The following is a 14519-nucleotide window of genomic DNA, read 5'->3' as shown; positions in this document are numbered from 1 at the left end:
GGAGACACATAGTAATCAAACTGGCAAAAATTAAAGACATAGAAAAATTATTGAAAGCAGCAAGGGAAAAACAACAAATAACATACAAGGGAACTCCCATAAGGTTAACAGCTGATTTCTCAGCAGAAACTCTACAAGCCAGAAAGGAGTGGCATGATATACTTAAAGTTATGAAAGGGAAGAAACTAAAACCAAGATTACTCTACCCAGCAAGGATCTCATTCAGATTTGATGGAGAAATCAAAAGCTTTACAGACAAGCAAAAGCTAAAAGAATTCAGCACCACCAAACCAGCTCTACAACAAATGCTAAAGGAACTTCTCTAAGTGGGAAACACAAGAGAAGAAAAGGACCTACAAAAACAAAAACAAAACAATTAAGAAAATGGTAATAAGAACATACATATCGATAATTACCTTAAACGTGAATGGATTAAATGCTCCAACCAAAAGACACAGGCTTGCTGAATGGATACAAAAACAATACCCATATATATATATACTGTCTACAAGAGACCCACTTCAGACCTAGGGACACATACAGACTGAAAGTGAGGGGATGGAAAAAGATATTCCATGAAAATGGAAATCAAAAGAAAGCTGGAGTAGCAACACTCATAGCAGATAAAATAGACTTTAAAAAAAAGAATGTTACAAGAGGCAAGGAAGGACACTACATAATGATCAAGGGATCAGTACAAAAAGAAGATAAAACAATTATAAATATATATGCACCCAATGTAGGAGCACCTCAATACATAAGGCAACTGCTAACAGCTCTAAAAGAGGAAATCAACAGTAACACAATAATAGTGGGGGACTTTAACACCTCACTTATACCAATGGACACATCATACAGGCAGAAAATTAATAAGGAAACCCAAGCTTTAAACGACACAATAGACCAGATATATTTAATTGATATTTATAGGGCATTCCATCCAAAAACCGCAGATTACATTTTCTTCTCAAGTGTGCACGGAACATTCTCCATGATAGATCACATCCTGGGGTCACAAATCAAGCCTCAGTAAATTTAAGAAAATTGAAATCATATCAAGCATCTTTTCTGACTACAACGCTATGAGATTAGAAATGAATTACAGGGAAAAAAACGTAAAAAGCACAAACACATGGAGGCTAAACAATACATTACTAAATAACCAAGAGATCACTGAAGAAATCAAAGAGGAAATCAAAAAATACCTAGAGACAAATGACAGTGAAAACACGACAATCCAAACCCTATGGGATGCAGCAAAAGCAGTTCTAAGAGGGAAGTTTATAGCTATACAAGCCTACCTCAAGAAACAAGAAAAATCTCAAATAAACAATCTAACATTACACCTAAAGGAACTAGAGAAAAAAGAACAAACAAAACCCAAAGTTAGCAGAAGGGAAGAAATCATAAAGATCAGAGCAGAAGTAAATGAAATAGAAACAAAGAAAACAATAGCAAAGATCAATAAAACTAAAAGCTGGTTCTTTGAGAAGATAAACAAAATTGATAAACCATTAGCCAGACTCATCAAGAAAAAGAGGGAGACGACTCAAATCAATAAAATTAGATGAAAGAGGAGAAATCACAACTGACACTGCAGAAATACCTAGGATTATAAGAGATTACTACAAGCAACTCTATGCCAATAAAATGGACAACCCGGAAGAAATGGACAAATTCTTAGAAAGGTATAACCTTCCAAGACTGAAACCAGGAAGAAATAGAAAATATGAACAGACCAATCACAAGTAATGAAATTGAAACTGTGATTAAAAATCTTCCAACAAACAAAAGTCCAGGACAGATGGCTTCACAGGTGTATTCTATGAAACATTTAGAGAAGAGCTAACACCCATCCTTCTCACACTCTTCCAAAAAACTGCAGAGGAAGGAACACTCCCAAACTCGTTCTATGAGGCCACCATCACCCTGATCCAAAACCAGACAAAGATACTACAAAAAAAGAAACTTACACACCAATATCACTGATACATATAGATGCAAAAATCCTCAACAAAATAGAATCCAACAACACATTAAAAGGATCATACACCATGATCAAGTGGGATTTATCCCAGGAATGCAAGGATTCTTCAATATATGCAAATCAATCAATGTGATACACCATATTAACAAATTGAAGAAGAAAAACCATATGATCATCTCAATAGATGCAGAAAAAGCTTTTTTTTTTTTTTTTTTTTTTTATTAATTATTTTATTTATTTTTGGCTGTTTTGGGTCTTCGTTTCTGTGCGTGGGCTTTCTCTAGTTGCGGCGAGCAGGGGCCACTCTTCATCGCGGTGCGCGGGCCTCTCACTGTTGAGACCTCTCTTGTTGCAGAGCACAAGCTCCAGACGCGCAGGCTCAGTAGTTGTGGCTCACGGGCTCAGCGGCATGTGGGATCTTCCCAGACCAGGGCTCGAACCCGTGTCCCCTGCATTGGCAGGCGGATTCTCAACCACTGCGCCACCAGGGAAGCCCCAGAAAAAGCTTTTGACAAAATTCAACACCCATTTATGATAAAAACTCTCCAGAAAGTGGGCAAACAGGGAACCTACCTCAACATAATAAAGGCCATTTATGACAAACCCACAGCAAACATCATTCTCAATGGTGAAAAACTGAAAGCATTTCCTCTAAGATCAGGAACAAGACAAGGATGTCCACTCTCACTACTAGTAGTCAACATAGTTTTGGAAGTCCTAGCCATGGCAATCAGAGAAGAAAAAGAAAGAAAAGGAATACAAATTGGAAAAGAAGAAGTAAAACTGTCACTGTTTGCAGATGACATGATACTATACATAGAGAATCCTAAAGACGCCACCAGAAAACTACTAGAGATAATCAATGAATCTGGTAAAGTTGCAGGATACAAAATTAATGCACAGAAATCTCTGGCATTCCTATACACTAATGATGAAAAATCTGAAAGAGAAATTAAGGAAACACTCCCATTTACCATTGCAACAAAAAGAATAAAATACCTAGGAATAAACCTACCTAGGGAGACAAAAGACCTGTATGCAGAAAACTATAAGACACTGATGAAAGAAATTAAAGATGATACCAACAGATGGAGAGATAGTCAATGTTCTTGGATTGGAAGAATCAATATTGTGAAAATGACTATACTACCCAAAGCAATCTACAGATTCAATGCTATCCCTATCAAATTACCAATGGCATTTTTTACAGAACTAGAACAAAAAGTCTTAACATTTGTATGGAGACACAAAAGACCCTGAATAGCCAAAGCAGTCTAGAGGGAAAAAAACGGAGCTGGAGGAATCAGACTCCCTGACTTGAGACTATACTACAAAGCTACAGTAATCAAGACAATACGGTACTGGCACAAAAACAGAAATATAGATCAATGGAACACGATAGAGAGCCCAGAGATAAACCCATACACCTATGGTCAACTAATCTATGACAAAGGAGGCAAGGATATACAATGGAGAAAAGACAGTCTCTTCAATAAGTGGTGCTGGGAAAAGTGGACAGCTACATGTAAAAGAATGAAATTAGAACACTACCGAACACCATACACAAAAATAAACTCAAAACGGATTAGAGACCTAAATGTAAGACCAGACACTATAAAACTCTTAGAGGAAAACATAGGAAGAACACTCTCTGACATAAATCATGGCTAGATCTTTTTTAATACACTTCCTAGAGTAATGGAAATAAAAACAAAAATAAACAAATGGGACGTAATGAAACTTAAAAGCTTTTGCAAAGCAAAGGAAACTACAAACAAGACGAAAAGACTACCCTCAGAATGGGAGAAAATATTTGCAAATGAATCAACGGACAAAGGATTAATCTCCAAAATATATAAACAGCTCATGCAACTCAATATTAAAAGAAAAACAACCCAATTCAAAAATGGGCAGAAGACCTAAATAGACATTTCTCCAAAGAGGACATACAGATGGCCAAGAGGCACATGAAAAGCTGCTCAATATCACTAATTATTACAGAAATGCAAATCAAAACTACAATGAGGTATCACCTCACACCAGTTAGAATGGGCATCATCAGAAAATCTACAAACAACAAATGCTGGAGAGGGTGTGGAGAAAAGGGAACCCTCTTGCACTGTTGGTGGGAATGTAAACTGATACAGCCACTATGGAGAACAGTATGGAGGTTCCTTTAAAAAAGTAAAAATAGAATTACCATATGACCCAGCAATCTCACTAATGGGCCTATACCCAGAGAAAACCATAATTCAAAAAGAAACATGCACCCTAATGTTCATTGCTGTGCTATTTACAATAGCCAGGTCATGGAAGCAACCTAAATGCCCATCGACAGACGAATGGATAAAGAAGATGTGGTACATATATGCAATGGAATATTACTCAGCCATAAAAAGGAACGAAACTGGGTCATTTGTAGAGACGTGGATGAATCTAGAGACTGTCATTCAGAGTGAAGTATGTCCGAAAGAGAAAAACAAATATCGTATATTAACACATATATGTGGAACCTAGAAAAATGGTACAGATGAACCAGTTTGCAGGACAGAAATTGAGACACAGATGTAGAGAACAGAAGTATGGACACCAAGGGGGTAAAGCAGTGGAGGGTGGTGGTGGGGTGGTGGTATGATGGATTGGGAGATTGGGATTGACATGTATACACTGATGTGTATAAAATGTATGAGTAATAAGAACCTGCTGTATAAAAAAATAATTAAAATAAAATTCAAGAAAATAATAATAATAAAAAAAGGCTCGGGCTTCCCTGGTGGCGCAGTGGTTGAGAGTCTGCCTGCTGATGCAGGGGACACGGGTTTGTGCCCCGGTCCGGGAAGATCCCACATGCCGCGGAGCGGCTGGGCCCATGAGCCCGCGTACCGCAAAAAAAAAAAAAAAAAAAAAGGCTCAATAAGTCTTATGTTTCTCCCCAACTGTCGTACTACTTACACTCTTTATGCCTCATTACAATTACCTATTTATGTGTCTCGCCCACCTCTCTCCCAGTAAGTTTTAGAAAGATAAAGGGATTATGCCCTATGTTATCTTTGTATCTTCCACAGAATCAAGTTCAGTGACTTGTGAACAGTAGTTAAGTAATGTGTGCTGTTAAACTGAAGTAACAAAGAATAAATCAAGAAGCCTGTTTTTGCTACATGTTCCTCTTCCAGTTTTGAAGTTCTTAACTGAAAATATAACTGGATCAAAATATTAAATACAAATGCATAAAGAAAGCTAATTTAATCTATTCTTGAAATTGTTATATGGTTTTTGAACCCATTTTATTACTCTTACCTGTTACTTCGTCACTGTGAGTAGACAGCAATTTCCAGATGAGGTAAGGACCACCAAGGATAACAGCAAAGAACAAGAATATTGGCCAAGATTTTGCTGAGTTAGTTCCTCTGTCCTCAGCACCAAGGCAAGCCACAGTTCCTTCACTTTCTGCCCACAGGTCCTCATTCTCAGAGTCTCTTCTTAAACCTATCATCCACTGTAACCGTCTGTAAAGATACCTTATAGTCCTAACTAATGCAAAAGCTGAAAAAACCTTTGTGAAGTGTATTTTTAATCGGGAAAAGTGGTTTGCTACATCCAATACAGCCCTGAAACTGTTATAGACAGCTGAAAAGGTAGCATCCATCATCATGCTGACAGAGGCAAATGCATGCACAATACTTTCAATGGACTGAAATGCACCTCTGCTGCTTTCTTCAGCTTGCTGAACAAATCTACTAGGTGGAAGATCATCTATACGAAGGCGGTTATAGCCCAACCCATTATACCCATAACTATAAGGGCTATAGCTTCCATAAAATGAATTTCCATAGGCACCATATCCAGAAGAAAATGAACTGTAAGCAGGTCTGAAAGTGTTCACGTTACTGCTTCCTGTCTGCTGGGATGGCCTTGGAAGAATAGGCGGTGGCACTCTGGTAAGTGTTGGTTGTCCAGGTCTTGTCAATAAAGTAGGACCCAAATCAGCAGATCTAAAACCAAAAAGGATTCAAAGTTGTAATTTAAGCACACAATAAATTCATTCAAAGTTAACTATTAAACACTTTGTATATACCTAGTGTTATGACAGATCCTACTAAAGATGTCTTAAAGTAAGGAATAGTCTCTAATATCCAGATGCTTAAAATCTGTGTTAAGACAAAATGGATAAGATAAAATAGCTGACTGAACTCTATATTCTTGTTTACTTATGCTGCATTATTAGTAGTATCTTCAACCTTTGGTTTCTTTTTAAGACACATGTCCATTTCCTCAGGGTTAGTTACAACTCGATATCTGTCCACCCTTACACCTAAATGGCACTATCTTAATTACTATAGTTTTATAATAGGTCTTAATATCCAATAAGACAAATCTTCCTACGCTATTCTTCATCTTCAGGAGTGTTTTGGCTATTTGACCCTTTGAATATCCATATATATTTTAGAATCAGAGTTTGAAGTTCTACACTGTTCTCCCCACAAAAGCCCTATTGAGATGCTGGTTTGGGATTACATTAAATTCGTAGATTAATTTGAGGTAGTTGACATCTCCATTATATTGAGAGTTTCAATTCAATATAACATATCCTCCATTTACTTATGTCTTTTAAAGATTTTCCTTAATAATGTTTTTTTAAAATAACCACTGAGGGACTTCCCTGGTGGTGAAGTGGTTAAGAATCCACCTGCCAATGCAGGGGACAGGGGTTCGTGCCCTGGTTCGGGAAGATCCTGCATGCCACAGAGCAGCTAAGCCTGTGAGCCACAACTACTGAGCCTGTGCTCTAGAGGCCGCAAGCCACAACTACTGAGCCCATGCACCACAACTACTGAAGCCCGCGTACCTAGAGTTTATGCTCTGTAATGAGAAGCCACATCAGTGAGAAGCCTGCGTGCACAATGCAACAAAGAATAGCCCCTGCTCACGCAACTAGAGAAAGCCTATGGGCAGCAATCAAGACCTTACACAACCAAAAATAAATAAATTAATTAAAAAAATAAAATAACCACTGAGTCTCAATGTTTTATAGTTTACTGTGAGGTCTTTCTTTAGATTTATTTCTATATATTTGATTTTTTTGATGCTATTGTAAACGGTGTCTTTCTAATATTTCACTTTTTTGCTGTTATATAGAAATAATTGATTAAAAAAATATGGTCCTTATATCTAACAACCTTATTTTGGATTCTTCTTTTGTACTTTCTAGAATCTTAAGGATCTGCAGTCATATTGTATGCAAATAATGATAGGTTATTTCTTCCTTTTTTCAATTCTTACAGCTTTGATTATTAAGGTATTGCATCTAGGACCTGCAGTACAATCTTGAATGGAAGGGATGATAGAAGGTATCCTAGTCTCATTCCTAATCTCAAAGGGAAAATTTTCAAGATGTCACCAATAATTATCATGTTTGTTGTAGGTTTGTTGTAGATTTAGTAGTTCCTTTTCTATTCCTTTTCGATAAAATTTTTTACCACGAATGAATGCTGAATTTTATCAAACGATTCCTTAGCACCTATCAAGATGATTATATGAATTTTTTCATTTACTGTCTATGATGAATTACATTAATTTTCAAATGTTAAAGCCAACCTGCATTCCTGAAGTAGAATCAAGTAGGCCACAATATATTTCTGAATTTGGTTTGCCAATATTTTATTGAAGATTTTTTTATATCTATGTTCATGAATGAGACTGTCCTAATATGCTTTTATTGTAAACGTCTTCGTCAGGTTTGGACATCAAGGTTGAACTGGCCTCTTAAAAAGAGTTGGGGGAGTCTTTCACTCTTTTCTATATTCTAGAAAAGTTAATTATTTCTTCCTTAAAGGTTTCTAGAGTTTACCAGTGAATCATATGGGCTTGGAATTCTCCTACTGGGAAGAATTTTCATTATGAATTTAATTTCTTTAGTATCATGCTACTTAAAATGTGGTCTGTGGACCAGTGCTATTTTATGAACCATTTTATACCAATCTATAGTAAGTACAGAAAACGAGATTGTGTTTAAGTAATTTGACACTGCTATGATATTTTTACTGCATTTTATAAAAAGTATTGGCCATCATCACAAATATTTTGAGAAGCACTGCTTCAAGTGTTAAAGGACTATTTATCTTTTCTATCTGTAAAATATACCTTGCTTCATCCTCTAAATCTCTTCCCTTCCTTTCTGTATTTTCCTGTCCTTTTGTCTCTTTGTACTTCCTTCTAGATATTTTCTTCCCAACTATTCTTTTTTTTTAATTTTAATTTTATTTATTTATTTTTGTCTGCGTTGGGTCTTCATTGCTGCACGCGGGCTTTCTCTAGTTGCTGAGAGCGGGGGCTACTCTTCATTGCAGTGCACGGGCTTCTCATTGCGGTGGCTTCTCTTGTGGAGCACGGGCTCTAGGCACACAGGCTTCAGTAGTTGTGGCACGTGGGTTCAGTAGTTGTGGATCGCGGGCTCTAGAGCTCAGGTTCAGTAGTTGTGGCGCACGGGCTGTTGCTCTGTGGCATGTGGGATCTTCCCGGACCAGGGTTCGAACCTGTGTCCCCTGCATTGGCAGGCGGATTCTTAACCACTGTGCCACCAGGGAAGCCCTCCAACTATTCTTTAAGTCACTGCTACTCAAGGGGCCAATCTGCAAGATAAGGAGCTTGCACTATAATGTAAATCAACAAATTCTTTCTTCACAGAGAAAGTTTTGCTATCAAGAAAATGCCACTTGAGGGCTTCCCTGGTGGCGCAGTGGTTGAGAGTCTGCCTGCCGATGCAGGGGACATGGGTTCGTGCCCCGGTCTGGGAAGATCCCACATGCCGCGGAGCGGCTAGGCCCGTGAGCCATGGCCCACTGAGCCTGCGCGTCCGGAGCCTGTGCTCCGCAACGGGAGAGGCCACAACAGTGAGAGGCCCACGTACCGCAAAAAAAAAAAAAAAAAAAAAAAAAGAAAAAGAAAATGCCACTTGAGTAGTGGAGAGATAAACTGGAAGATTGGGATTGACATATACACACTACTATATATAAAATAGATAACTAATAAGGACCCTACTGTACAGCACAGGGAACTCTATTCAGTACTCTGTAATAGCCTATATGGGAAAAGAATCTAAAAAAGAGTGGATATATTTATATGTATAACTGATTCACTTTGCTGTCCACCTGAAACTAATACAACATTGTAAACAACTATACTCCAATAAAAATTTAAAAGAAAAGAAAAGAAAATGCCAGTTGAACTAAATGGTATGCTCAGGGTCAATTTGTTCTACATTGACACAAATTTCCTATCTTGTTGTGGACTGTTACTACATAGTTCAAAAAATAGCAGCCAGCCCATAGACTCTCAGCAGCTACAGAACACACTTTGAGCAGTACTGCTCTAAGTCACTAATTCTCTATGTAATGGTGTCTAATCTGTTTCTAAATCCAACGAGCTCTCAATTTTGGTTACTGTATTTTTTGTTCTAGAAATTCCTTTCCTCTTTTAATAGTTTCCAATTCTCTGCCAAAATTCTTCAGCTTCTCTTTTATTGCCCTCAACATACTAAAGATAATTTAAAGTCTCTGCTAACTCCAATATCTAGAGTCCCTATGAATTTGTTTATCCAGATGTTAACTTAGCTGTCATTTATGTTACATAATGTCCTTCTGGTTCTGGCTACTTGATTTTGCTGTGCGTCAGCAATTATTATTGTAGCAGTAATTTGAGATTCTGGATGATGTTCTCTTTCTCCAGATGTGTTTCATTCTGGATATTGTTTCTTTTCATTTTTTTAAAAAATTGAAATGTAGTTGATTTACAATGTTGTGTTAGTTGCAGGGGTACAGCAAAGTGATTCAGATATATATATATATATACACACACACACACACACACACATATAAAAGTGAATATGTATATTCTTTTTCAGATTCTTTTCTATTTTAGGTTATTACAAGATATTGAATATAGTTCCCTGTGCTATACATTAGTTCCCTGTGTTATACAATAGGTCCTTGTTGTTTATCTATTTTATATATAGTAATATGTATCTGGATATTGTTTTCTGAACTATTCTCTAATTTGGTTCAGGCAGGCTGCTAAGGCTACTATCAATTCATGATGTCCCTAATTTCAGGAATTGATGATTTGACGCTGGGCTTCTGTTCCTATAAGAGCCTGTCTACTTCTTTTATACCCTTATATCTAGATGTATCTTTTATACCCTTATATCTAGATGTACCTAACATTAGGTATGGGTAATTTATCAGTATCTCGTCTTGGAGGACGTCTGAACTCCAACCATGATTCAAGAGTCTGTCAGAAGTTCTACTCAACTCGCTTCATTATCTAAGCTGCTTCTTCTGAAATCAGCAGAAGCTTCTATGGGAAAAGTGCTTTCAAAGGCAATGCTCACCTTTGTGAATTTTTAACTTTCCTGAATCTGGGCTCCATAAATCTTTATCTTCTTTTTTGCCCTATAATGCCTTCCAGATGTTTTATATTCTGCTTAGCTTTCTACTTGTCCTCAATAGTTTTTTTTCCTAAAGTACTTATTCTGCCATCATCAAAAGTCCTTCCTATAATTCTTTGTCCATATTTTGTACACTATCTTACATTTATTTATACATCTGACTCTTCCTGTAAACGGCAAGCTCCTCAAAGGCACGGGAGCTTTCCTTGTTTCTCCATCACCTAACTATAGTGCTTAGCATATAAATAGGTACTGATACAAACACTATACTGGAGTCTTTCATTAGTAAAATTTAATACACATATATCACACACTATTAATACAGATTTTTCTTTATATATCTTTGTATTATTTCATAAATTATGATGAATATGTAACTTAAAAAATTATAGGGAATTAAATTTAAACATTTGGTAATAAAAAAATAAAGAGCTTTCCTCTTACTCTTGTGTTGTTTTTTTTTAAATTTTGGCCGCCCTGCTCAGCTTGTTGAATTTTAGTTCCCTATCAGGGGCTGAACCCAGGCCTTCGGCAGTGAACATGAGGAGTCCTAACCAGTGGACCACCAAGGAATTCACTCTTCTTTGGTTTTAATGCGGTCTGTTTCTGGCATACACAAGCGCATTCAGTGTGCATGTACAGTCTTGCTTTCTGTTACAACAAGCATAATGAGAGCTAAAGAAGCCTATGACTTAGAAGAACAATGATTTATTCTCATTGCTGAATGTGCAAAATCTCCCCCACCCAATTTTTTATCTTGAAAAGTTTCAAACAGGAAAAAAAAAACTGAAAGAAAAGTACAATGAATATCCACATACCTTCTATCTAGATTCAACAACTGCTATAATTTTGCCACATTTGCTTTCTCTTTATCACTCTCTAGTCTTTTAAAACTTCTTGAACTATTTGAAATTAACTTGTAGACCTAATAAATTACTCCTAAATGCCTCACAGGCATTTCCTAAGAATAAAGATATTTTATACAAAAACATAATACTGTTTTCCCATCTTTGAAAATTAATAATTCCATATCTATTACCCAATTGATATTCAAAACATATCCATTACTCTCAAATATCTTTGTCTAAACAGCTTTATTGAGTTAAAATTCACATACCATAAAATTCACCCATTTAAAGTGTAAAAAGCAACAGTTTTCCATATATTCACAGAGCTGTACAACTATCACCATATGCAACTTCAGCACACTTTCATCATCCCAAATAGAAATCCCGTATTTATTAGCAGTCGCTCCCCATTTCTTACCCTCCTCCAATCCTGGGCAATCACACTAATCTACTGTCTGTCTCTATAGGTTTGCCTACTTTGGACATTTCCTATATAATCGATTCTTGTTATTTGAGATAGTTATGCTCTATAAAACTGCAAACAATGAATCAGCAAATACTGAATCACTGCTCCTGGAGGAAACAAAGAGTTAGGTTCCTTCAAGCCTCTGGTCACAACATTTTCATCTATCTACTGATCAATACATATACTTTTTTATGTATGTTTCTGTTTAAAGATACTTTATCTAATTACATTGTTGACTCATTAACAATGAACTCATGGCCAAAAGCACCACAACTCATGTCTGAACAAAGTTTATCTAATGCTAATATTTTCTCCATAAGGCCTTCTAGGAACACTTCAGCACTATGCTTAGGGGCCATTTAAAGACAGTGAAATCATCAACAAAAATGTGAAAAACGTGGCTGGCACTTAACTGATTTTGAAAAGGACACCTGTTTACAGTATGAGAGCTGAAACAAGCCAGAATGTTGCTTTTTTTTCACCCTTAGCTGAGAGACGACTCACATCTTTCACTGCTCTATGTGTGTCTGAAAAGATCATGAAAATGCTTCAAGTACTGATTTTAGGGTTACAAATAAATTTCATCGAGTAGGAGAGTTTGCAAATACTGAATCTGCAAATAATGAGGATCTACGGTAAATGAAACTTACAATATGTAGTATTTTGTGACTGGCTTCTTTCACTTAATGTTTTAAAGGTTCATCTATGTTGCAGCATGTACCTCATTCTTTTTTATTACTATATTATATTTATCCATACATCAGCTGATAAACATTTGGGTTGTTTCCACTTCTGGGGTATTATGACTAATGCTTCTATGAACATTTATGTACAAATTTTTGTGTGAACATGTGTTTTCATGCTTCTTGGGGATGATACTGCTGGGTCATATCATAACTCTGTTTACCCTTTTGAAGAACTGCCAAATTGTTTTCCAAAGCAACTGTACAATTTTACGTTCCCACCAGCAGTGCATGAGGGTTTCAATTTCTCTACATTTTGTCAACACTTGTTATTATCTGTCTTTTTTACTATAGCCACCCTAGTGGGTGTGAAATGGTACATCACTGTGGGTTTGATTTACATTTCCCTAATGGTTAATGATCTCGAGTATCTTTTCATGTGCTTATTGGCCAGTTTTAGATCTTCCTTGGAGAAATGTCTATTCACATACATTGCCCATTTAAAAAATTAGGTTATTTGTCTTTTTATCATTGAGTTGTAAAAGTCAAAATGTCTTTTTAGGTTTTTTTGAAACAAAAATTCAATTAAGTCTCACATATTGCATTTGGTTGGTTGTGTCCCTATTCTCATCTAAACAGAACAATAATGTCCTGGACTTTTTGAAGAGTCCAGTCAATTTCTTCTAGAGTGTCCCACATTCTGGATTTGTGTTACCCCCAAATGTTGTTTAACTATCCCCTATCCTCTATACTTCCAGTTAAACTGGAAGTATAAACTGGAAGTATGAACTGGAAGTATAAACTGGAAGTATGCATCTAAAGGTTTGATCTAAAGGTTTTGGCAAGCATAAATCATGAGCGAAGTTGTTTACCTCAGATTGTATTACATCATAAAAAAAGGAATAAAACTTTAAAAAGGGTCAGTAGACTACCAAATAGTGTAGTATATTCAGGTTTGGATGAAGCAGCTCTGAGGGTAAGTGCTCCACTCAAATGAAACTAGTTCATTGCTTGAGGCTGGGGACTGGGAAGTGCCACCTTGCCTCATAAAAATTTGCTGACAGTGGTAAAAGAGATTATAAAATTTGCTGACAACACTTTAGGATTTTTAGAAAGTCACAAAACTAAGAATGGGGGAAGACTCTGATAAAGCCTCAAACTCAGAAAATGAAACAAGTTAACAACTGACTCAATGACTTAATCTGCGATATCCTTAATCTAAGCCACTTTATATCAGATTCTTACATGGAGAGTGGATGCTGAGAGGGAGGTACAAGCAACAGGAAGCCTACTAGATAGAAAGAGCTGAATGTAGAAGGAAAAGTGAGACAACAGAACCCCAAAATTCCCACTCAAAATGGACATGTCAAAAATACTACACACAAGAAGAAAAAAAAAACACAAAGAGACCAAAATAACAAAAATTAACAATAAGAATGAAAAGTCATTCAAGGAAAAATTAATTTTATATAATAGCTCATCAAAGATTCTAAATATGTTTAAAATGGTCAAAGAGATAAGCAGAACAAGAATAATATGAGATTGAATGAATGGATTTTAAAAAGTCAAAGAGATAAATGTAGCAGTAACATCTGTGAAATAAAAATTGAAAAAAAACCATGTAAATATGAAAAAAATTTCATTAGAAATCTTATACACAATGCCCACAGCCACAAGGCATCTTATAACTATGAGGCAAAAAGAAAATTAGTTGTTGTACACTAAGGTACAGAGTAGAAATATGGAACTTGTGGAATTCTACTTCAAGTAATGATATTCTAGGTAATCAGACCAACTCCTTCACAGAAAACAATTAGAAAGCTAGAAAAAATATAAAATTATCTGTTTAAAGCATGAGAAGACAAGACACTGAGGAATTAGAGTCAAGATCCAGGAGTAGGAGAAAATCTAGAGAGCCCATTTTAGATGTTTCTCAAGGGAAGAGGGCCAATTCCAGAAGAGATGGCTGACAGGATGAGAAGTTGAGTAGAGCTTTTAATAGACTCTCTGGGCTAAGGAGACAAAAACTAGAATTCAGAAGTCCCAAAAGAGGGACAAGATAAATGCCCACACTTCAGACTGGGACTTTAAA

The 14519-nt window shown here is 36.3% G+C and overlaps 1 protein-coding gene across 1 annotated transcript in view; it reads right to left on the bottom strand.

Annotated features, from left to right (window-relative positions):
* PEX13 (peroxisomal biogenesis factor 13) overlaps nucleotides 1-14519 on the bottom strand; it is a 36145-nt gene that overhangs the window by 13487 nt on the left and 8139 nt on the right. The window contains exon 2 of the mRNA XM_032652786.1: nucleotides 5285-5979. Within this exon, the coding sequence (XP_032508677.1) occupies nucleotides 5285-5979 (695 nt within the window). The remainder of the gene's footprint in view (nucleotides 1-5284; nucleotides 5980-14519) is intronic.

Source organism: Phocoena sinus, chromosome 13, assembly GCF_008692025.1.
Source record: "Phocoena sinus isolate mPhoSin1 chromosome 13, mPhoSin1.pri, whole genome shotgun sequence".
NCBI classification, from domain to species: Eukaryota; Metazoa; Chordata; class Mammalia; order Artiodactyla; family Phocoenidae; genus Phocoena; species Phocoena sinus.
This window is presented reverse-complemented; position numbering and strand designations above follow the sequence as displayed.